Source organism: Dromiciops gliroides, chromosome 2 (assembly GCF_019393635.1).
Source record: "Dromiciops gliroides isolate mDroGli1 chromosome 2, mDroGli1.pri, whole genome shotgun sequence".
NCBI classification, from domain to species: Eukaryota; Metazoa; Chordata; class Mammalia; order Microbiotheria; family Microbiotheriidae; genus Dromiciops; species Dromiciops gliroides.
The window spans coordinates 397,572,767-397,597,151 of record NC_057862.1 but is presented as its reverse complement, the minus strand read 5'-3'; the positions used below and the strand labels follow the sequence as shown (position 1 = coordinate 397,597,151).

Below are 24,385 nucleotides of genomic sequence, written 5' to 3'. Positions count from 1 at the left end.
AGTCATACTCCCCCTGACCTGTTTGTAGGACAAAGGTCTCAGATCACCTTCCTACCCCTCAGGTTAGCAAGGTCACATGGTTCAAGGAGCCCTGGTCTCAATAAGGTCCTCTCCGGAGTTGTGTCCATATAAGGAAGTAGAAGGTCCACTCCTGAGTTATGCCCATACAAGGAAGAGGGGTGGGAATACTGCGTTCCTATTAGCTAGTTTTTGCCCATAGATTGTAACCCCACCAGTGATGAAAAAGGGGAAGGTCCATTCGCGTTAGGGACTAGGGTATAAAACAGGGCCCGCAAGCCCCCCTTTCTGGGCACCCACTAGCTGCACACTAGGGTGCCTCCTTCTCATGATAATGAAATAAAGTCTTTGTCACTTCGCTGCTGAGTTCCTGAAAATTATTGAGAAGAGGATGGATTTTTCCCTCACAATAATTCATCATACATTTAGAGACAGAAGGACCTTAGAGGTCATCTAGTCCAAGTCTTCCATTTTATAAATGAAAAAACTGAAACTCACAGAGACAAAGTAGTAGGGTCAAAATTTGAACCCAGGTCTTCTGACTTCAGATGCGGTGTTCTTTGTACTGTGTCACACTGCCTCTTGTTTCCAAGGTCTTTGCTCTTTTTAGAATTCCTCATTATTCTCCCTGTTTATTAACTCACCTCTCTTCATGGTTAGATAGTTAGACAGACACATACATATGTATATGTAGGTATATGTATATATTCATGAAAATATTTTGTACACAAACCACCTAGCTAACCCCTTTCCTGCCATCTTTCCTTTACTCATTGAATGACTGACTAACTTTTTGCCAGTGATATCAAAGAACCCAGAAGTGTGTAGAGGAAGAATTAGTATCTCCATTTTACAGACAAAAAGACTGAGATTCAGACATTGCAAGTGGTTTATTCAAGGTTAGCTACGCTAGTTAGATGGCAGAATACAGCCTGCAGTTTAGTTCTCCCGACTCCTGGTCCAGACTCCTTTCTCTCCAATACACTGCCTTGCCATTTCCAAAACCTGTTCACAGCAATTATTTTAATTTCTCTGCCCTTTCCCCCAATCCCTTCCAGTAATCTTGGAAAGGAGGAGGGTAGGACTGAGCACTCCCATGATACAGATGAAGCATTTAGAAACTGATCTAAGATTAATGACCCCATGCAGGTGTCCAATGGGTGGCAGTGCCTGCTCCAGGTTGTGATTGAGCCAATGGCTGCCCCAATCATTCGCTATCGTCTTTTTTTTTTTTTTTTGCGGGGCAATGGGGGTTAAGTGACTTGCCCAGGGTCACACAGCTAGTAAGTGTCAAGTGTCTGAGGCCAGATTTGAACTCAGGTACTCCTGAATCCAGGGCCAGTGCTTTATCCACTGCACCACCTAGCTGCCCCTATCTTCTTTTTCTTAAGCCAGCCTTGTAGATACTCCCCTACTACCCTATCAAAAAGCTGGCTCTTTTTCATAAGATAATGTATGCAAAGTAGTTTGTAAACCATAAAGGCCTACATTAGTTTCACCTGTACTGAGAGCATTCGTGTTTTTTTGAAGAGGTCACTGCCCCTGAAGTCGGGTGATACCTGGGTTCAAGTTCTTAATCTTTCTTTGTGCTACCTATGTAACCTAGGACAAGTCATCTAAGACCTGTGGGCCTCATTTTTCTCATCTGAAGATGAGGGGGTTGGACCAGATGATTTCTGAGGTCCCTTCCTGGATCTGACACATCCTAGCTGAGAGACCCTGGGCATATCCTTTAAATTCTCTGAGCCACAAGATCCTCATCTATAAAACAGGAAAAATAATATTTACACTAGGGGCAGCTATGTGGCGCAGTGGATAGAGCACTAGCCCAGGATTCAAGAGGACCTGAGTTCAAATCCAGCCTCAGACACTTGACACTTACTAGCTGTGTGACCCTGGGCAAGTCACTTAACTCCAATTGCCTCACCAAAAAATAATAATAATAATATTTACACTATTTACTAAGGTTTGTTGTAAGGAAAGTGGTTTTTGAACCATAGAACACAATAGTTTTATTATGAGCTATTTTCATTATTTCCTATAGCTTGGCTTCACCCTTTGGTCCACCAGCCAGATCTTTTGACACCTACCTCTAGGTGCATGTGGTGTGTGATTCCTTCTTTCAAAGCTTCTTCTTTCTTCCCTTCCCCACTTTTTTCTCTCTCCAGAGGTGAACTGGGGATCTTCGGTCCAAGCTGGCTCCTACAACATGGCCCTGAGCTACTCAGTAGGACTCAATGAAGTTGAAGAGCATATTAAGAATTACAGGTGGGGCAGCTAGGTGGTGCAGTAGATAAAGCACCAGCCCTAGATTCAGGAGGACCTGAGTTCAAATCCAGCCTCAGACACTTGACACTGTATGACCCTGAGCAAGTCACTTAACCCCAACTGCCTCACACACACACAGGTGAACAGGCCACCCTTTCCATCCCATGAGCAACCATTCAAAAGCGCAGATATCCCTGCCTTCACCTGGCCTTGCATACCATCAAGTTAGTCAACAAATGAGTAGTAAACACTCACCATGTGACAGGCCCCATGCTAGGGGCTGGGCATGTGCAGAACATACCTGCCTCCCCAGTGCTTCTGAACTGATGGGAAGAGAATGGTACCAACATGGAGCAAGTTCACTGACAAAATAAATGAAATATTGAAATCACTAATATTATTTTATAATTAATCAGCATTTTATGGTTCCTCTGACTACTCCGTCAACATTGACCTCTGATGCCTCATTGGAGCACAAAAGGTACCCTGGCCTCCAGAAGACTGCCCAGGGAGGGAAGGCTCTGGCAGGCCTACCTACTGGCAGACTGCATGTGTCCTTTGGCTGAGAACCAACCTAGCTGAGTGCAAAGAGATTCTGCTGGCCTTAGGATGAATGTTTAGACCACATCAACTCTGAGAAAGCATCTATTTAGCTAAAGAGGAATGGTAGAAGGAGTGTTCACACTGACAAAATGGCATGACCTTGAATTTTTTAAATATGTGTATCCCTAGTACTTCAGAGGCTCATTTTGTTGTTGATCAGTTGTTTCAGCTGTGTCTGAATCTTCATGACCCCATTTGGGGTTTTCTTGGCAAAGATACTGGAGTGGTTTATCATTTCCTTCTCCAACTCATTTTACAGGTGAGGAAACTGAGGCAAACAGGGTTAAGTGACTTGCCTAGGGTCACACAGCTAGTAAATGACTGAGGCTGGATTCAGGAAAATGAGTCTTCCTAATTCCAGGCTGTCACTCTATACACAGTGTCACCTAGATACCCAAGGAGGCTCATAGTAGTGGGTGCTTAATAAAGTCTTGATTGACTGCCTGATTGTTTCTTAACTATAATGATCCCTTACATTTATGCAATGACACATTTTCCACAAAACTTGTCCATAATCATTTCAGTTTGATTCTCTTAATGTGCCTATGATATAGGACAGATTTTTGCAAATGAAGGAATAGATGCAGGGCATAGAAGAGGGAGAGACCACACCTGAGACACAGGAATTCAGCTTTAGGATCTGAGCAGTTGCTCCATCCTTCGTGACATCGACATTTTCTCCTTTGTTTTCTTTCTCAGACCTCAGTGCCTGGTCCTTACCGGGCCTCCAAATTTTCGACCGGCCCTGGTGGACTTTGTGGGCACATTCACCAGAAACCTCAGTCTGATGATTTGTGGCCATGTGATCATTGTGAGTGTCTGCCTCCTCCTTTTCCTCCAGGTTTGGTGTGGGAACAGCCCTGGGCTGTGGGACAATCACTTGCTGTTTTCTATAAAACACCAGCACCAAGTTGATGGATGATGTGAGGGACTTTCCATGGGCCACACAGGAGCACACATTTATGAGGCCGTCATTCTCTTGCTCAAGAAGCTCTAATGGCTTCCCATGGACACTAATTAAAAATATAAATTAATTTGTTTGGCATTTAAAGGCCTTCCCAATCTGGCTATGGCCTACGTTTCTGGTCTTCATGCAACATCACTTGATTAGCTTCATGTTTTTTCTTCCTTCTTTGTCACCTCTTTCTCTCCATCTTTTACTTCCTGCCCTTTCTCTCTTCCTCCCCCTCCAAAGATCTCTGCATTTGGAGGCATAGATCCAAATCTTAGCTTTGTCTTCTGTGTGACTTTCCCCACTTGGGTTTCCCTATAATATAGAGAGTATGCAGGACTAGACACTTCCTAAGATCCCTTCAGACTAAATCCTTTTCTCCTAGCTCTTCTTTCCCTTTTCTTCTTCCTTCTCTGTCCACTAGACCTGCCAGGCCCATGTCCTGCTGATGGTCTGCAGGGCTATAGATGTTGACCAGCCTTAAGCTAGCACAGAGTTCTCCAACCCAGAAGCCCCTCATTCTCTGTGGGGGGCTCTTTCTTTCACTCCCATGACAGGGACCTCGAAAACAGAGGATGCCAGAGCTCCGGCTCATCTCCAATGGACACACAAAGTGGCTAAACAAAAGGAAGATCAAGGCTTTCTACTCGGATGTGATTGCGGAGGACTTGAGGAGTGGGGTCCAGATTTTAATTCAGGTGAAGTGATTGCCTGGGGAAAAGCAGAGAGCCCCAACCATGCCTAACCAAGGGTGGAGAAATGAGGGTCCAGCCTGCTCTGAATGACCTTCTCTGAACATTCCATAGCCACCCCTAGCCCTTTGTTACAGTCTTTCCCATGGAGAAGTTCTTCCTGGACTCTGGTCACTGTTGAGATGGGATTCCTACTTCATAGAATCATAGATTTAGAGCCTGAAGGTGCTCAAGTCCAAACTCTTCATTCTACAGGTGAGGCAACTGAGGCTCAGAGAGATTAGGTGACTTATTCAGGGTCACACAGCTAACAAGTGCCTGAAGCAAATTAGAACTTGGGTCTTCCTCTGGTCCCTGTCCCATTTTGAGATGCTTTTGTTTCAGACAGCTTCCCATAAATTTCAGGAGAGGCAAGAAAGCTCAGTATGGGGAACAGTGGAGCTGAATATTTGGGGAGGGAAGAGCCTGATTCTTCATTATTAGAGTCAATTTTTAATTGAGCTTGGTGCTATGGGGCAGCTAGGTGGCACAGTGGACAGAGCACTGGCCCTGGAGTCAGGAGGACCTGAGTTCAAATCTGGCCTCAAACACTTAACACTTACTAGCTGTGTGACCCTGGACAAGTCACCTAACCCCAATTGCCTCACCAAAAAAAAAAAAATTGTGCTTGGTGCTAGGTGCAATACAAAGAGGAATAAAACACAGATGGTCCCTGCCCTCAAGGAGCTTATAGTCTAGTAGGAGAGATAATTATCTGTATTAATGTAGGGGAGCAGGGCAAGGATCATAGGCTCTAGAGCTAGAAAAGAGCTTAGAGATCATCTAAAATCTCATTTTACAGATGAGGAAACTGAGGTTCAGAGATAATCCACAACTTTTTCCGTACCTGGCTCTGGATACATGTGTGATGGGTTGTACAACTTTCTAATAATATGTAGGCTTACAGTCATGTAGACCTGTGGCCACATCCAGAGCTTACAAGAGTCAAGAAGTATGGGAACGGCCAACTCAGTGTTAAATGATGTGTCTCTAGTAATCAACATGTAAATGATGAAGAGTTGGCTATATTTCTCTAGCTATTTCTTAAATACAGGCAGCCGGTCTTGGGAAGATGAAGCCCAACATTCTGGTGGTTGGATACAAAAAGAACTGGCAGTCAGCTCACCCAGCAACAGTGGAAGATTACATCGGGATCCTGCAGTGAGTTTAAGTGGCTGGGGCTTTAACCATGCCTTTGGTCTTCAGGAAAAGCAGTGCCCTCTTCCCACCAGCTCTTGGATCCAGATCATAGTGGGGAGGGAGAGGGGCCAGTGCAGGTCAGGAGAAGATGAGAGATTCTGAAGGCTTCTTCGACCTGAGCAGAGAAAAGGAGAAAACCCCCACATTGTCTCCCCTAATCCCACCTCATTCTTAACATTGTCACTGTGAAAAGGGCCTCTGCAGTTCAACCTCTGAGACTGGCATGTTTGACAAATGGGTCACAGTTATGATTTTAATTCAGGGGCTATCTCAGGGCTAAGCAATGGCTGTATTCTCTCAACTAAAATATCCAAATCACTTTCCTGCCTTAATGGCTAATGGAGCCAGGGTGGCATAGCTCATAAAGACTATTGTGCTGGGAGCCAAGAGGACTGAGTTCTTGCCCTCCCTCTGTTCCTAATTAGCCATGAGCCTCTGGGCACATGACTCTCCCTCTCTGAGCCTATTTCCCCTGTAAAATGACCACATCAGACTGAGTGGTTTCAAGTCCTTTCTCAGCTTTGACATTCCAAGATTCTGCTATAAGTTGGCCTTTAATGATGGGGCTATCCTTCTGACCATCAATGCTTTTTAGCCAGACTCACAAATGGAGACCCAGAAACCTTAGGAAGCTGCTCTCTGTCTATACTGACCATAGGAGCTAAAAAATAAATCTCTGATCTCAACTCTTTTTTTCTCCTTGTTCCTCTCTTTCTTCTCATTTTAAGAGAGGCAGTGGGGTCTAGTGGAAAGAGTAGAGGATTAGATGGCAAGAGACCAGAGATTTTGTTAAATGAATGGCATAGAAACACTTTGCAATTGGGAAGGGCTAAGGACTGTACCTGTGAAATCCCAACTAAAATATCATGTACAGCAGGGCTTCTTAAACTTTTTCCACTCATGACCCCTTTTCACCCAAGAAATTTTTATATGACCCCAGGAATATAGGTATATAAAACAGGTATACATAATCTTTTACTGGTGCCAAATTTTTCATGACCCCCACATTGAGTTATGGGACCCCACATGGGATCACCACCCACAGTTTAAGAAACTTTGTCCTAGAGGAAGCCTTTCCCAACCCTTCAATTCTAGTACCTTCCCTCTGTTAATTACTTCCTATTATGGGCAAATAATTAAATTCTTCTACCAGTGTATGACAACAGCTCCCTCTTGTCTGTATGTAACTGCTTGTTTATCATCCCCCCCCCCCATTAGATTGCAAACTCCTTTAGGTCAGGGACTGGGTTTTTTCCCCTTTCTTTGTGATCCCAGGGCTTAGCATAGTGCCTGGCACATAGTAGGTGCTTCATAACTGTTTATTGATTGATTAATGTAAGTGGGGCAGCTAGGTGGTACAGTGGATAGAGCACTGGCCCTAATTCAGGAGTACCTGAGTTCAAATCTGGCCTCGAACACTTGACACTTACTAGCTGTGTGACCCTGGGCAAGTCACTTAACCCCCATTGCCCCGCAAAAAAAAAAAAAAAAAAAAAAGATTAGTGTAGGGAACCCCTTGTGAGGAACTTCCTCTACCAATGTAGGACAACAGCTCCTCTATAAGTTGCAGTCAAAGAGGGTTACCTGAAGCCCTGAGAGGTTAAGGGTCACACAGCCTGTCTGGGTCAGAGGCAGGATCTGGCCCCAACTGTTCTTAGTTGCAAGGGCAGTTTTCTCTATACTATGCCATGCTCCCCCTTGTAAAGGAGGATAAAAATGTGAGCTACTTAATTGAATGTAGCCATGAGTTGGGTGCTGGATAGTTGGGTTTGTGCTATACTAGGATAATCTGATAAAACGTAGTCATCATCAAGTTGTCTTTATTAAGCATTTGCTGTGGGGCAGCTGGGTGGCTCAGTGAAAAGCCTGGAGTGGCTGGACCTGGAGTCCGGAAGAGCTGAGTTCGAATCTTCTCCTTAGACATTCACTTAGGTATGTGACCCTGTGCAGTCACTTGTCTCCTTTGTGTCTCAGTTTCTTCCTCTGTAAAAACAGGGATAATAATAGCCCTTATTTCATAGGGTTGTTGTGAGGATCAAATGAGTTAAAATATGTAAAGCACTTTGCAAACTTTAAAGTGCTATGTAGCTGCTAGTTATTGTTGTTGTAGTTATTGCCAAGTAAGAAGAGAAACCCATGCCCTTTAAGAATTATTAGAAAGAATACTGGATTTGGGGTCAGAGACTGGTGTTCAGTATCTGTCATGCCTGATTCTTCATGACCCCATGCACTATATCCTTCCAATACTGTCCATGAGGTTTTCTTGGCAGAAACACTGGAGTGATTTGCCATTTCCTTCTCCTGCTCATTTGACAGGTGAAGAAACTGAGGCAAACAGGGTGAAGTGATTTACCTAGGATCACACAGCTAGTAAATATCTGAATCCAATTTGAACTCAGGAAGCTGAGTCTTCCTGACTCCAGGCCTGGCATTCTATCCACTGTGACACATAGATCTCCCCATACCACCCCCCCCAAACCAAGGTCTGCCTGACTCCAAAACCAGCACTCTTCCCATTACACTTCCCTCTCTCATTTCCTCTCCTCCTCAGCAGCAGTGTTGTGGCTCCGTGTTACCTCACCTCCTCTTGCACTGAGAGGAAAGCAGATCTGATCGACTCAATCATAATAAAGCTCTGGGGACTTCTTATGTTTTTCTCTTCTCATGACACCTGCGATTTAGAAGAGGAGCTTAGAGATCCATTAGCTTGGCCCTGAGCATACCCTAGGAAAGAATTTCCAACACAGTAGCAGTCAGATAGGGAGGATATTTGGGGGCAAATGCCCTTCTAATGATACCAGTAGGCCATCATGCACTATGCCAAAGCATAAGGCCTTCCCTGTGCATGACGCTGGTCTCCGAATACTTACATTCTCAACTAGCCTAAGAGGCCTATGTTGATTTCCTGATTCAAGGAACTCAAAGGACAGACAGCGAGCAGGATTGTGTGTTTATTCTCTTCCCAGTGATGCCTTTGATTTCAACTATGGTGTGTGTGTGATGAGGATGAGAGAAGGTCTCAACGTCTCTGAAGTGATGCAAGCTCACAGTAAGTACCTTCCTCTACATCCTAGACACTCCCAGGCTCTTATGGACAGGCTGAATTCAAGGACACCTCTCTCCTCTTTCTTGTAGTTAATCCTGTGTTTGACCCAGCTGAAGACCAGAAAGAAGCCAGAGCCAACGGAGCTAGGCCTTCCATCAGTGGTACATGGCAGTCCCCTCTAAGATTCAGCCATCCGTGATCTGTCAACCTGTGGGGCAGTTAGCTGACTGGCTTAGGCCATATTCTTTTTTTTTTTTTTTTTGTGAGGCAATTGGGGTTAAGTGACTTGCCTAGGGTCACACAGCTAGTAAGTGTTAAGTCTCTGAGGCCGGATTTGAACTCGGGTTCTCCTGACTCCAGGGCTGGTGCTCTATCCACTGCACCACCTAGCTGCCCCCTAGGCCATATTCTCACATGGGCTCCTTCCTTTGGAGTCAAGATCACTGAGAGTGCTGCAGATAGACTTGTCTATGACATAATATATCTGACTTTGGGATGGCCCAGGGAAGTCCCTCTGGCTCTCCCTGCCTACAATGAAGTCATGATCAAGGAGCAGGGTATGGGGGAAGGGTACTTTTTGTCTGCCAAAGGGAAAGGATCAGGGTGAGTGAGCCACCTGTCTCCCAACCATAGAGTCATGGGTAAGTATGTCTCTTGTTATATGGCTCATTCATTATCTTTTTGTAGTGAACCCAGAGGTCCTGGTGGCTGAAGAACAAGCCAGCACCGTATTCCAATCTGAACAGGGCAAGAAGACCATTGATATCTACTGGCTTTTTGATGATGGAGGTCAGTAACCCCAAAGTACCCTTCCCTTCCCTTCCCTTCCCTTCCCTTCCCTTCCCTTCCCTGAGACATGAGTCTAAAAAGGAACCCTTCTGCCTCTCCCTTTGCCATCCCCTATCCCCTAATAGGTTCTTCTTCTTCTTCTTCTTCTTCCTCTTCTTCTCCCTCTCCCTTCTCCTCCTCCTTCTTCTTTCTCTTCCTCTTCTTTGCCATCTTTTAGGGCCATCTTTACCATATTCTTGACACGATCATTCATGAGACACAGTAGTTTCTAGTAGAAATGGTATTGTTCTGGGAATCCTGTCCTGGGTCTTATTGATTGAGATTCCTGAGTCCTATTGATTCTACCAGGAAATAGCCATGAAATTTGGGGTGGATTCCCCTCTTTGTGCATCTTGATCCTGTGTTGTGAAAGTTCGAACAAGTAGATGACTCTCAGTCCCTTGAGACTCTCAAGTCTTATAATACTGATCTTGTCCATTCTCTTTCTTCTCAGAAATGTCCTGATAATAATACCATATAGAATCAGAATTTTAGAGCTTAAAGGGACCAACTAATCCACAGACCTCCCACATCCCTTATTTTCATAGGTGAAGGAACTGAAACCTAGGGGTGGTGGTAGTGATAATGGCAACGATGATGATGAATAGCTAGCATTTACATAACACTTTCCAAATATTATCTCATTTTATCCTCCTAATAGTCCCAGAAAGTAAAGGTTATTATTATCCCCATTTTACAGATGAGGAAACTGAAACAGAGGTTAAGTGACTTCCCCTATTTTTCCTGTATATACGTTATATGTAATGACTTGTTTATCATTTCCCACATTAGATTGCAAGCTCCTTTAGGGCAGGGACTGGGTTTTTTTTTTTCCTTTCTTTGTGACCCTAGGGTTTAGCATAGTACCTGGCACATAGTAGGTACTTCATAACTGTTTAATGATTGATTAATGTAGGGAACTTCTAGTGAGGAACTTCCTCTACCAGTGTAGGACAACAGCTCCTCTATAAGTTACAATCACAGAGGGTCACATAGCTAGTGTCTGAGGCTAGATTTGAACTCAGACCTTTCAGACTCCAAGCATAATGCCCTATCCACTGCATTACCTAGCTGCCTACATTCTATGATCCTATAATTCTATGAAGTTAATTGCCCAAGGCCAAGATTGACTTAGTATCAAGACCTAAGACCAGAACCCAGGTCTCCCAACTCCCAGGCCAAATGGGAGTTTCAGTGAACCACATTCTTTCTTTGACCTTGTAAAACAAACTACAAATGTCTTTCTTTTAATGAGGCACCTGGTCCAGTCCCTTGAACAGAGTGGTTGGTATTTCACACAACGTTGTTGATTAAGTCATAAAATCCACATAGTTGATCCACAGTAAAAAAACTGTGACTCAGAAGAGGCAGGTAGGTGGGCAATGGTGCTGCTTGTGGGGCTGGTTCTGATGGGCTCTTGACTTCTTTGATGTGTCTTTTACTTTGGCAAGGCCTCACCCTCCTGATTCCCTATCTCCTCCGTCGAAAGAAGCGGTGGAACAAGTGTAAGATCCGAGTGTTTGTTGGGGGCCAGATCAACAGGATGGATGAAGAAAGAAAGGCGTAAGTGGGTGTGGATGGAGACTTACCTCTGCCACCATCAGAAGTTTGGGGTATTCAAAGATACTTGAGGACTTGTTTATGATACTATCTGATGAACTGTAAACAATGATGTGCTGATAAATGTTTAACAACTGGCTCACCAGAAAAAAAAATTCTGTAGGACACATCAGTTTCATTAACCTAGACAATGAACAAAACAATAAGTCCTGATATGTAGCATTTGCCAGTTTCCAAGGTGTGAATACTCACTGGACATTTAACAGCTAACTGGCTCCAGCACACCTCTGACTATAAGGCAAGTCAGTCTAAGGCTGTGTAAATCAATTCAAGTCAACAAGCATTTATTAAGCACCTACTATGTGACAGACATGGTGCTGAGCACTAGTTACAAAGAAAGGCCAAAAAAAAAAAAAGTCCCTCCTCTCAAGGAGGATCACCTCACAAACAACTATGTATAAACAAGATCTAGACAGGATAAATTGGAAATTATCTCAGAGGGAAGGCATTAAGATTAAGGACTGGGAGAGGCTTCTTAGAGAAAGTGGAGCTTTAGCTGAGACTTGAAAACCAGGGAAGCCAGAAGGCAGAGATTAAGAAGGAGAGAGTTCCAGGCATGGGAGACAGCTAGGAAAAATACCTGGAGCCAAGAGAGAGTGTCTTGTGCAAAGAACAGCAAGAGGCTAGTGTCATTGCATCAGCAGAGTTCTTGGAGGGAAGTAACGTATAAGAAGCCTGAAAAGGTAGGAAGGGACCAAATTATGAAGGGCTTTAAAAGCCAAACACAGGATTTTATATTTGATTCTGGAAGTAATAGGGATTCAATGAAGTTTTTTGAATAGGGGAGTGACATGGTCAGACCTGTGCTTTAGGAAGATCAATTTGATAGCTGAGTGGAGAATGAACTGGAGGAGACAGACAGACAGACAGAGACTGAGATACTTAAGGCAGAGAAGCCAATCAGAAGACTAGAAGGCAACCCAGTCACCCAAATAATCACACAGTATTTTTGTTGTTTTTTTTTTTGGTTTTTGCTTTCATATCCCCTTTTCATATTTCTGAAAATGCCAGGTGCCCAGAAGCATAAACCACCTCCACTGTGAGACAGAAAGAAGATGGGGAGGGTGAAATTTGCTCTTACAATTATATCAGATGACACATTGCTTGCCTTATTAATGAGGGAAGAGAGAGAGGAAGGGAGAGAATTCAGAACTCAAATTTTTTTTAAAGAATGTTATAAGTAAATATTTTTTTAAAAAGAAAATAAATCATTTCAAAAAGGGTCATTCATGTGTGAGGGAGAAGGTTCACACTGGGCTGGAGAGCTTCCTTCCCCTCTAGCAAAAAGCCAATAAGTGGGGGCAGCTAGGTGGCACAGTGGATAGAGCACCGGCCTTGGATTCAGGAGGACCTGGGTTCAAATCCGGCCTCAGACACTTGACACTTACTAGCTGTGTGACCCTGGGCAAGTCACTTAACCCTTATTGCTCTGAAAAAACAAACAAACAAAAAGCCAGTAAGTAATGGAGGAGGGGTGGGGGAGAATGTATTTTGGCCTTTCAGGGAAAGTGATAAACAGCTTAAGCAGGCTCTCAGGGATGTTATTCTGACAGGTTCCACCCTCAACCCTTACCCCAGCCCCTCCTCCACCCACTCACTAGCTTCATGGGCACCAGCCAGACCAGCCCCACTTTGGACTGTCCCCTTGGTCTCCCCCTTTTTGTAGATAATTGTCCTTAAATAAACAAACTAAACAACATGGAATCACCTGAGTGGATGCTTTGACGGCCTTCTCTGATCTCATTCTCCCATCCACACCTCTGCAGGCCACCTTTTCTCCTTCCACTCTCTAGCACAAAATCACCATTCAAATCAGGTCTCTTTCAGTCCCCCCCCCCCCCTCCTTCCAGCTGGGATGACCTTCCTACTCTTTACCCTCCATCTATCCAAATCTTGTCCATCCTTCAAGGCCCAGCTCAACCCCCTTACCTCTTCTGAGAATCCTTCCTGACCCAGACAGATCCCTCCCACTCTAAATGTCCACAGCACAGTCAGAGCTACAGCGCCAGAAACTTGAATGTTTTCTGTTTCTCCTCTTTCCATCAAGATTGTAAGTCACTTGACAACAGGGAACATTTCCTGGTGTCCTTCACAGTGCAGGGCACATTGTAAGCAGGGAGGTAGCTCTTTAGCAACCTAAGCGCCTCCCAAAATCATACTGTAGGGAGTTCTGAGTAAGCCCCACCTCATAAACCCCAAGCTCTGTACTCGATGTTTGCTTATCTTGAGACCCAAGTGTGTTCCTATTAGAGGACCATTGGAGAAATTTTGTTTGTTTGTTTTGTACTCCCTTTTCATGCTTTTGAAAATACCAGGTGCTTAGAACAAACATTTACAGCTCCAATCATGAGATAAAGACATAAGAAGATGGGGAGGGGAGAATTTGCTCTTAAAATCAAATCAGAAGAGATGTAAGGGGTTTAGAATCAGCTCTGCTTTTACTCCTATTAGCTGTGTCCCTAGGCAAGTGATCACCTCTTTTTTTTTTTTTAAGTGAGGCAATTGGGGTCAAGTGACTTGCCCAGGGTCACACAGCTAGTAAGTGTTAAGTGTCTGAGGCTGGATTTGAACACAGGTACTCCTGACTCCAGGGCCGGTGCTTTATCCACTGCGCCACCTAGCTGCCCCAACCACCTATCTTTCTGAGAAACTGTGGTAATAATACATTGCATGGGATAACTAAATGGGCCTCATAGGATTCTTATGAGGAAAGCTCTTTGTCAACTTTAAAGCACTATGGAAATGAGAGGTTTTTTACATTACTTGATAAGTAATTGAGGGAAAAAGAACAACAACAAATTATCTTCACCTGCCTTACAGGATCATTTCACTGCTGAGCAAGTTCCGTCTAGGATTCCATGAAGTTCACGTCCTTCCCGACATCAATCAGAAGCCTCGGCCAGAACAGTAAATTCTCTGTATCTTGGAGCTTTGGGGCACAGGGGCATGGTGGACATGGGTAGGGGCAAATAGCCCATTTTATAGATGGTCTCAAATGGAATTCCAGTATTTGTATGTATGTCCTAGGAAGAGATGGTAGCTCTCCCCTCAGCGGTAAGATTCAATTTCTTAGGATCCTGGACAAGTTACACAGTGGCAGATAAAGGTTTGACTTAGGGAAAAACCACCTAACAAAGGTGTCCAAAAGAGGAATGGGCTCTCTAGGGTGTTTCCTCCCCCAGAGGTCTTCAAGCTAAGGTAGGAGGACCACTCGTTAGATGTGTGGTACAGTGGATTCTTTTTCAGGCCCTTATTGGATCAGAAGGCCAGCTCAATGATTTTGTGATCCTCTGAAAGAAAGGAAGGGAAAACAACCATCTGAAGCCACTCACTGTAGTGGTGGTGATGGTGGAAGCAGGGAGTTTCTTTGTGGTTTCCTCTGGCTTTCTGAACATTACTGCCTAGGCCTTTCTCCAAGGCATACCTGGAGGTGAGACCTGGCAAAGGTTCTAAGTATTTATCAAGGTTCTCTCCGCTTAGTGGAAAAGGGCACTAGATTAGCATGACAGGACCTAGGTTTGATTCTTTACTACTGTTCAATCTTGATCAAATCCTGTTGTTTTCCTCTCTGGGCCTCAATTTCCTCCTTTGCAAAAGGATGATCTTCAACTGTCTTTTCTGGCTCTAAATCCAATGATCCCAATGTGTGCCAGCTCACAGCTGAGTTTCTCCCCTTCAGAAAGCCTTCCTGCCAGGTTTAATCAATCAGCAAGCATTGATTGAACACCGGCTATGGGCCAGGCCCTGTGATAAGCCCTGGGCACGCGGACAAAAGTGAAATACTTCCCTGCCCTCAAGTAGCTTGTATTCTAATGGGGAAAATAACATGAACTTAATACATACAGAATATCTTAAAAAATGAACACAAAGTGATTTGAGCAGTAAGGGCACAACCTGGGGAGGAGGGGGAGGGGGGGAGAACAGGAAAGGCAGCATTTGTACTGAGTTTGGGAGGAAACCAGGTTTTCCAAAGACAAGAGTTTACCCATAAAGAAGCACTTTAAGCTGCGGGATGCTTCAAACTCCAAGATTCAAGCAATTACTGAGCTTCCTACTAGGAAGCCCTTGAGGGGCACGAGTCTGTCCATAGAAATGAATGGCTTCCAGGGGCAGCTAGGTGGCGCAGTGGAGAGAGCACCGACCCTGGAGTCAGGAGTACCTGAGTTCAAATCTGGCCTCAGACACTTAACACTTAACTAGCTGTGTGACCCTGGGCAAGTCACTTAACCCCAACTGCCTCACTAAAAAAAAAAAAGAAAAGAAAAAAAGAAATGAATGGCTTCCTAGCTTCATTAATTCCTAAGCTTTCTCCAGCCCTGGAGCTGCTTCTTGTTATGAGATGCCCTTAGTCAGCTCAGGGATGGAAGGTCCCCATCCTTATATTTCAGGATGGTCTGGCTTTATGCTTCTTCTTCACTTTCCCCACCAATGCTTGGAGGCTGGAAAAAGGAGGAACTGGGATGTTTTGGTCAAGAACCATCCCCCCTCTCCATGTAACGACAAGTGTACTCCCACATGAAGCTAATATGAAATCAATCAACAAGCATTTATATTAAAGCACTGACTATGTGCCAAACACTGTGCTAGGTACTGGGGATTTTTTATTTAAATTTAAATTTAACAAACAGTCCTTGCCCTCAAGAAACTTAAATTCTGTTGGGAGGAAATAGCATGTGTCCATATAAGCAAATATAAAATAAACCCAAGGTAAAAATGTAGTGCAAAGCAAATAGAAGGCAGGCTGGACATTGTTGTCCATGCCTACAATCTCTTTGACTGGGGAGGCTGAGGCTGGCAGATCACTTGAGCTCAGGAATTCTGATCTGCAAAGTCCACACTACATTTTGCACCAATATGGTGAACCCTTAGGGAATGAGGGGCCAAGTGGCTGCCTGAGAGGGGAGCTGGCCCAGGGCAGAAATGGAGCAGATCAAAGCTTCCTTGCTGAACAGAGGTGGGATCAGACCTGGGAGTGGCTGCTGAACTTCCAACCTGGGCAAGATAGGAGACCCATAGAGAAGCTGACATTACTGACAGTCTAGATCTATACTGAAGATCTGATCGATAAGAATTATTATTCTTTTGAAACCTTTCACTGTGATCCTTTAACTGGCACTCTAACCCACCCTATCCCCCACCTCTGTCCAGGCATTTAAAATAAGATTCAGTTTAGAAAACTTTAATTTACATAGTTTTCGGGGGCAGCTAGGTGGTGCAGTGGATAGACCACTGGCCCTGGAGTCAGGAGGACCTGAGTTGAAATCCAGCCTCGAACACTTGACACTTATTAGCTGTGTGACCCTGGGCAAGTCACTTAACCCCAATTGCCTCACACACACACACACACACACACACACACACACACACAAATTTACATAGTTTTCCCAGAAATGTACCTGATGTATAAGATAATACCTTCTTGTACCCCCACCTTCCACTCCCCACTCTTCCACTGACCTGAGAGGAAAAGGAAAAGGGGGAGAGGCCAAAACTGGTTTATTATAATAAGGTCTAGAACTGGGATCAGAAGATCAGGGCTCAAGTCCCAGCTGGGCCGTAGAAGCTGTGTAACCTTGAACAACTTAGCCCACTTTTGTAAAATGAGAAGAATACTTGCATTACTCAGATGACAGGGTTCTTAGGAAGAGTGAATAGGACAATAAATGTGAAGTACCTTGTGGCTCTCATGCCAGCTATTATCATTCCAGGAAGAGGAGAGAGGAGAAGAGTGGAAGGAACACTTCAAGATCTGTTGTGGGGAGTGGGGTGGATAGATATGGATGGATGGTATTGAGTCTTATTAGAGCCTGCTAGATGGCACAGTAAACAGCGCGCTAGGCCTGGAGTGAGGAAGTTGTTCTTCAGTCATATCCAACTCTTTGTGACTGCATTTGGGGTTTTCTTGGAAAAGATACTGGAGGGGTTTACCCTTTCTTTCTGCAGCTCATTTTACAGATGAGGAAACTGAGGCAAACAGGGTGAAGTGACTTGCCCTGGGTCACACAGCTATTAAGTGTCTGAGTCCAGATTTGAACTCAGGAAGACTCATCTAGCTGCCCTAGGAATGGAGGAAGACCTGAGTTTAAATACAGCCTCAGACACTTACGAGTTATATGACCCTGGGCAAATCACTTAATCTCTGTCTGCCTCAGTTTCCTCAAGTGAGGATAATAATAGCACTTACCTTACAAGGTTGTTGTGAGGTTCATATGGAATTGTAAATTGCTTAGGACATTATAGGTATCATAGAAATGTTTGTTCTTTTCCTCTTCCCTTCCTCTCTCCTTATCCCACTCCACTCCCACCTCCATCTTCCTACTACCTGGTATGAAGTGAAGGAAGAGTTTCTCACATTCTTTCCTCTGTCCTCAGCACCAAGCGGTTTGAGGACATGATTGCCCCATTTCGGCTGAATGACGGCTTCAAGGATGAGGCTACCGTTAATGAGATGAGACGTGATTGCCCCTGGAAGATCTCAGATGAGGAGATTAATAAGAACAAAATGAAGGTAGAGTTGGCAAAGATGTTTCTGAGTTGGTGCCACTGGAGGGAGGGAAAAGGGCAAGTGGAGAACTGGGAACCTCCCCACCTTCCTGCTACAAGGGCATCTGGAGCTAATTAGCTGGACTAATATGAGTACAGTATAAATCAGACCATGCGGCCAATTTTGTTGCTCACATGGGCTGCTGACCTTCATTTAACCCCTACACCTCTCCTCCGTCTCTTCTCCAGGGTAAATGATAGAATGGGGTGGAGTCAAATTGAATTGAATCTTGGAGCTGATGTTAGATATCATCTAGGCCAGTGGTTCCTTAGCCCAGGGAAGAGAAAGCAATTTGCTCCAGGACCCAAAAGGAGTTAGCAATATGGTTAGGTCAAGGATTTGGGCTTCCTAGCTCTGAATCCAATGCCTCCCCCAACACACACACACACACACCTTTACCATGCTGCCTTCTCTACTTTTTAGTGATTCCACTAAGATGTTGACTATCATTCAGTCCCCAGTCCCCTGCAAATCTTCCCTCTATACAGTCAATCAACAACACTCATTGATCATGCCTGTGTCCAGAGACCTTTCCTAGGTACTGGGGGGAGGGAGAGATAAAAGAAATAAAAGATTCAGTCACTGCCCAAGTTTATAATCCAGTTGGGGACACAGGATTCTCACTCAAAATGTTTAGTTGTTTAAATAGACATGCAAACAGTTGCAAATTAATATAGTTCACCAAAATATAAGTGCAAGTAAAGGTCCACTGGGGTCAATCAGGGAAGGCTTCCTCAATGAGGTGAGTTTAGCAATTAAATTCCAAATTGTCCTGAAACTTCTCTACCTCTCCAGGAGATCAGGGAATGCATATTCATTTAGACCAGGGGCCCTTAGCTTTTTTAGGTGTCACAGACCCCCTTTTGCAATCTGGTGAACACTATAAAACTCTTTTTAGAATGCTATTTTTTTTTTTGGTGAGGCAATTGGGGTTAAGTGACTTGCCTAGGGTCACACAGCTAGTTAGAATGCTATTTTTAAATGCATAAAATACTATAAATTATTTTCATAAAATATTTTTATAAAATAAAATATATGAACTAAAAAGCTAATTCTATTGAAATGTAGTTATCAAAACAGTTTAAAATAAATATATAGGGACCCCAGATGAAAAAAAAGTTTTTAAGAATTAAGACAGAGACAACCCTAGATGCCTGCTGTCCACCCTGTGGGTACTGATGAGTTTTGTTCTCCCCTCAGTCCCTTCGGCAGGTGAGACTGAACGAGGTTCTGTTGGATTACTCCCGAGATGCTGCTCTCATAGTCATGTAAGTCAAGTCCAACCAGGATGAAAAGCTTCTCCCAAGTTAGGGAAGGAAAAGTTCCCTCCCCAGATCAAGGGCATAAAGGGCCAAGATCAGTTGGTGATTCCAATATGTTAATGCAGAGGTTATCTATCTCAGATCTTATCACAGAACACACTATAGCAAGATTTGCTGACCCAGAAGCCCCTCATGGTGGGGGGGGGGGGGGCTCCAGAATCACTAACCTCAGTGTGTTTACTTCTTCCCCCTTTCTCTTTTCCCACTAAATCAGCTTCATAAGTAGAACCTGAGGTACCCTAGTGTATTCTAGCAGTATGTCACTCTCAGGAAGAGATACATTTTGTTGAGCTAACTCTCCATCCTGTCACTTTTGTCCTGGCTCATATCAGCTGAAAGTCAGGGACTGGTGCCTAGTTCAATTGCTCTGAAATTCTTCAGTTCAATTCACCTCACACATATTGAGCACCCATTCCCTGCAAAGCACTGTGCTAGGTATTGAGGGAGCTGCAAAGATGAATAAGACATGGAATTTCCCTCCCTTTAAGGGGCTTTCAGTCTAGTAGGAGAGAGATTACAAACACAATTCAAAGCAGAATGAGATCACTAAGTGCACAAGAGTGTAAGGCACAGAGCATGATGGGAGTTTGGAGGTGGGATAAATCACTTTAAGGGGTACCAAGGGAAAGGATATGGATGGGTGGGAAGATCTACCAGGACCACCAGAGACATCCAGCTGGAGACCTCCACCTTGAGTCCTCTGGGAAGATTGCCAAACAGGTGCCTCTTCTGTATTTTTTCCCTTGAGCTAAGGCCTGGAAAGAACCATCAAGCGACATGTGACCTGTATGTTTCAACAGCTGTGTAGCTCAACTTCTGAGTCATTTCTCCTTGATTCTGGGAAGGGTGGCATTCATAATTAGGCAGGTGTTAATAACTACATAGAGTCAAACAGGTGTTCATACCTGGTTCAAGGCTCCATTGTTCATGAATGAGGCCTCCACCTGGTTCTGCCATTTCCTACCTGTGTGACCTTAGGAAAGTTATTTAAGCTCTCTGGACTTCAGTGTCTTCATCTATAAAACTGGATGTGTGTGGAAGAGATAATCTGCAAGGTTCCTTCTAGCTTGAAAACCTGTGACCTTATAGCATCTGTTCTCTTGGGAGTAGGGAGGACATAATATTGTTAAGTATTGGCTTTTTATTGGAAGAGAATAGAGGGGCATGGTGGGGGATGGGGGGGGGGAGGGGAGGGGGAGTAGGAAAGGGAACACCTGATCTCTGGCACCTGTGACTAGAGTCTGTGAAAGACCTTTGGTATCTCGGATCTTGGACCCACCCTATAGGCCCCTAATTAGCATCTCCTTACCAAATCAGAGCTAATGAATGTGAAGTACTGAACTATCTACATGCCAAGTACTATTGTTATCGGTATTCTTTTATTAGTAATAGTATTTGGGAAAAGGACAAGGAGAGAAGATAGATCTTGCATTATTCCCTGGTTATTTGGTGGTGGGATCTAAGAAGAAACTAAAGCAGAAGTTGAGGTATCCTACATTTAGAACTGGAAGGAAACTTAGAGGCATCTAATCCAATCCAACATCTTCATTTTACGGATGAGAAAACTGAAACTGTGCCTAGGGTCAAACAGATACTGATAGAAATAAGATTTGATTTAGGGCAGCTAGGTGAAATAGTCCGTAGAGTGATTGACCTAGAGTTGGAAAGACCTGAGTTCAAATTATGCCTCAGCTACTTCTTAGCTATGTGACTATGAAAAAGTTACCTAACCTCTGTGTGTCTCAGTTTTCTCATGGGAATAATAATTGAACCTACCTCTCAAGATTGTTGAGAAGATGACATGAGATAATATTTCTAAAGTTCTTTGCAAACCTTAAAGCTGTTTAAATGCTAGCTATTATTATTACCAGTGCTCAGAGGAGATAGAGGTAGATTGGGTTTCGTAGAGACATGAAGGCATGGTGGGAGGGACTGAAGAGGGTTTGGTGAGAAGTGAGCCCCCTTTAGAGTAGAAAGAGCACTGGATTTGGAGTCAGAAGACCTGAGTTCAAATTCTAGCTCTATCATTGACTTAGTGTATGGTCTCGACCAAATCATATCACATCTGTTGTCCTCAGTTTCATCATATATAAGATAAGGGGGTTGGATTGCATGCTCTCTGAGATCCCTTTCAGTTCTAAATTCTATGAATTGATGAGTCTCAGAGGGAAACTGGGCATTTTCCCAGTAGTCTAATGAACACTTTCTATAATATTCTGGAGTGGGGGACAAAGTCCTGTGGGAGCTATGCCTAGAGAAACAGGCTCAGCTACAGGTCTTTAGCCAGTACAGAACACAAGAATCCAGGGTGAAGGAGTTTGGTCAGAGGTGTTAGGTTCACCTAGGTTTCAGAAACAGTGAATATCCACTTGGGAAGAAAACATAGTTATGAACCGAGACAGCTATTTAGGTAACGTGTATGGATGTAGGTGTACAAAACTGTAGCCTATTGTACTTTGTTTTTTTATTTAAGCTTGTCTGCTCCCAAATCTCAAACCAGTCACTCAAGCCAAGAGCCATAATCTTTATTCCAAAGGCCAATACCCCAGTGGGTTGGAGCTCTTTTTTCATCATCCTTTTGTAGAAACCCAAACAATCAATCACAATAACTGCCAGAGCATAGGGTGTGAGTGTCCAAATTCTTGCAGAAAAAGTTACTCGGAAGAGAACAGAACTATCCTCAGTGGAAGTCCCTGAAGGTCACAAAAGACAGTGGAATCACTTTCTGTAGGTCTATCTCTTTTGGCCATCACTAACTACCAGCAATGGCTAACAAACCCTTCAGCAAGAAGCTCTATGAATCTCCTGCTCCTAAGCAGGCCTGAACAAAACTGTTTTTAGCCTTTTCTTTAAAACCTCCATGGAGGGGACAGCTAGGTGGAACAGTGGATAAAGCATGGGCCCTGGATTCAGGAGGACCTGGATTCAAATCTGACCTCAGACACTTGACACTTACTAGCTGTGTGACCCTGGGCAAGTCACTTAACCTTCATTATCCTGCCCCCCCCAAAAAAAAAAAGATATAAGGAACCTTTGTTCCCTGGCTGCTGTGTGAATTGGATCGTAGGATTTCAAGATTCTAAACTTAGAACTAGAAAGCACCTCAATGGGCAACCCTTTGTTGGAAGTTCCCCCTTTTGACAAAGGTAACTTCTCCCAGCTCCCTAGGGTAGGGGGAGGAGGGGCATATCAGATTGATCAGAAGTTCTCTCCTTTCCTCTGCTACATACAGTTGAAGAAATGGAGGCACAGAGAGCCTAAGTGGCTTGCCTGACACTAAGTGGCCACTAAATAAATGCTTGTTTATTGATTACAACCCAAAGTTGAAAGGTGACAGAGTCTGGATTTGAACCTAGCCCCCCTGTCTTCCAAATGAATTGATATCTCTAAACCTCACAAGCAAATGGAAGAAAGCAATTTGGAAACTTGACATCTGAGTTACATATGTGGGTGCCTGAAAAGGGATGCTGAAGTGAACCCAGTGACCCACAGTTAGGATGTGTCTAGAGGTTTCATGAAGGAGGAGCTAAGTTCTGAGCAGATTCTTGAAAAAGCAGAGAAAAGCCATGAAGAGGAGAGAAATCTCTCCAGGGATGGGCAGTGGTGTATGAGCAGGCCAGATAAGCCTCAGGAAGGGAACAATAAACCTAGCTGCCAGACTGAAAGACAAAATAAGAAGCTGGGTATAAATGGGAAAAGGTCAGTAATTCCCCTTCTTTTGCTTTCTCCTGCCTTGCAGAACCTTGCCAATAGGAAGGAAGGGAAAATGCCCAAGTTCCCTATACATGGCTTGGCTGGAGACACTATCTCAGGATCTGAGACCTCCTGTTATCCTGACCAGAGGAAATCAAGAAAATGTTCTGACATTTTACTGCCAGTAAGGCCAAGACTGGGCCTCGACTCTCATTGCAACTGTCCCTGTGTGGGGACTGGCGGGTCCTCTTTCATGTTTATACTGCAGTTTAAGCAGAGACCCAATGACACCACCATAAGCAGATTTCCAAGCACTGACTCAACTTTGTTTTCCTTAGCTCTCATCTTGGGGCAATGCTTCTTAACCTTTTCTGGGCCGTGGACCTCTTCCACAGTCTGATGAACCCATGGATCCCTTCTCGGAATAAGATTTTAAAACCTAAAATAAAACATGTAGGATCACAAAGGAAGCCAATCATGTTGAAATGTCATCATCCCAAACACTCAAACCTAAGTTCACAGGCCTTACCTTCAAGACCACCTGCTTTAAGGTCATCATGGATTAAGGAACCATTAGAAGGTACTGAATAAGGGGAGAAATATCTTGATCCACACTTTCTTTTTGAAGTTTTCTTTTGGTCATCATTACAGCTATTTGAAATTTGTAACAATTTCAGTGCAAAGCTCCTGGGTCAAACTCACATGTGTGTGTTTGTTGACATTTTTTTAAAAGTACCTTTCATTTATTCCTTCTACTTTGGCATCAGGAAGATATCATCTGGGCCACTGCCCATTGTCCAAAGGCTCTTGGAAGTTAGAGTTATGGTAAGAGTGGTGGTCTTAGTTTCAAGAGAAAACTTGGGTTCAAATTCCAAACCTATCACTTATTACTTGAATGGACTTACAGTCATTTAACCTTTCTTGGCTTCAATGCCCTAACCTGTGAGGGGAATTGGACTAGGGGAGCTCAAAGGTGACTGTCAGTTCTAAATCAGTATGCTGGGCAATTCTGTGAAGTGCTTTCTCTAGTGATCTTTCATCCAATGGCTTCTCCCTTGGATTTAATCCTTGACCTGGATTCGTTTTGGGAAAACACACCAGTTGATCTCAAAGAAAAGGGGAAGCTGCCTAGGAAACCTTGATTATCAAGAAATGAGAACAGCTGGGTTAACAGAGTACAAGGGGAGAGGCAAAAGAGAAGTAGTCTAAAAATGATGTGGCAACATATATAAGGATCTAATGGAAGGATATATTGGGAGGTGATAAAATCTGAAGAGGTGAGAGATCTGGGGAAAGGCTGTCAGTATCCATATAGCAGAGGTGATAAATTAGAAAGGAAGAGAAGCCAAAGTTGACCACAAACAAGACTGAGTGAAAGATGAATGGGTGAAGGCGCAAAGAAGCAACACCAAACCCAAATGAATGAGAAGGGGATCAACATGGGGGTGAGGAGGAAATATATTATAGGAGTCAGAAGCAGCAAAGAGGTTTAGAAATATGAAAAGATGGGGCGGCTAGGTGGCGCAGTGGATAAAGCACCGGCCCTGGATTCAGGAATAC

The 24,385-nt window shown here is 44.0% G+C and overlaps 1 protein-coding gene across 3 annotated transcripts in view; it reads left to right on the top strand.

The window, feature by feature from the left end:
* Window positions 1-23,013, top strand: part of SLC12A3 (solute carrier family 12 member 3) — a 46,375-nt gene extending 23,362 nt beyond the window's left edge. For 2 of the 3 annotated variants that reach the window (XM_043986116.1, XM_043986115.1), the window contains exons 15-26: window positions 2,187-2,286; window positions 3,589-3,700; window positions 4,399-4,539; window positions 5,627-5,733; window positions 8,739-8,821; window positions 8,908-8,985; window positions 9,506-9,607; window positions 11,098-11,209; window positions 14,087-14,173; window positions 17,639-17,774; window positions 19,011-19,078; window positions 22,872-23,013. In XM_043986116.1, the coding sequence (XP_043842051.1) occupies window positions 2,187-2,286; window positions 3,589-3,700; window positions 4,399-4,539; window positions 5,627-5,733; window positions 8,739-8,821; window positions 8,908-8,985; window positions 9,506-9,607; window positions 11,098-11,209; window positions 14,087-14,173; window positions 17,639-17,774; window positions 19,011-19,078; window positions 22,872-23,013 (1,268 nt within the window). The remainder of the gene's footprint in view (window positions 1-2,186; window positions 2,287-3,588; window positions 3,701-4,398; window positions 4,540-5,626; window positions 5,734-8,738; window positions 8,822-8,907; window positions 8,986-9,505; window positions 9,608-11,097; window positions 11,210-14,086; window positions 14,174-17,638; window positions 17,775-19,010; window positions 19,079-22,871) is intronic. The other variant, XM_043986114.1, reaches the window with a different exon arrangement.
* The last annotated feature ends 1,372 nt before the right edge of the window (window positions 23,014-24,385 follow it).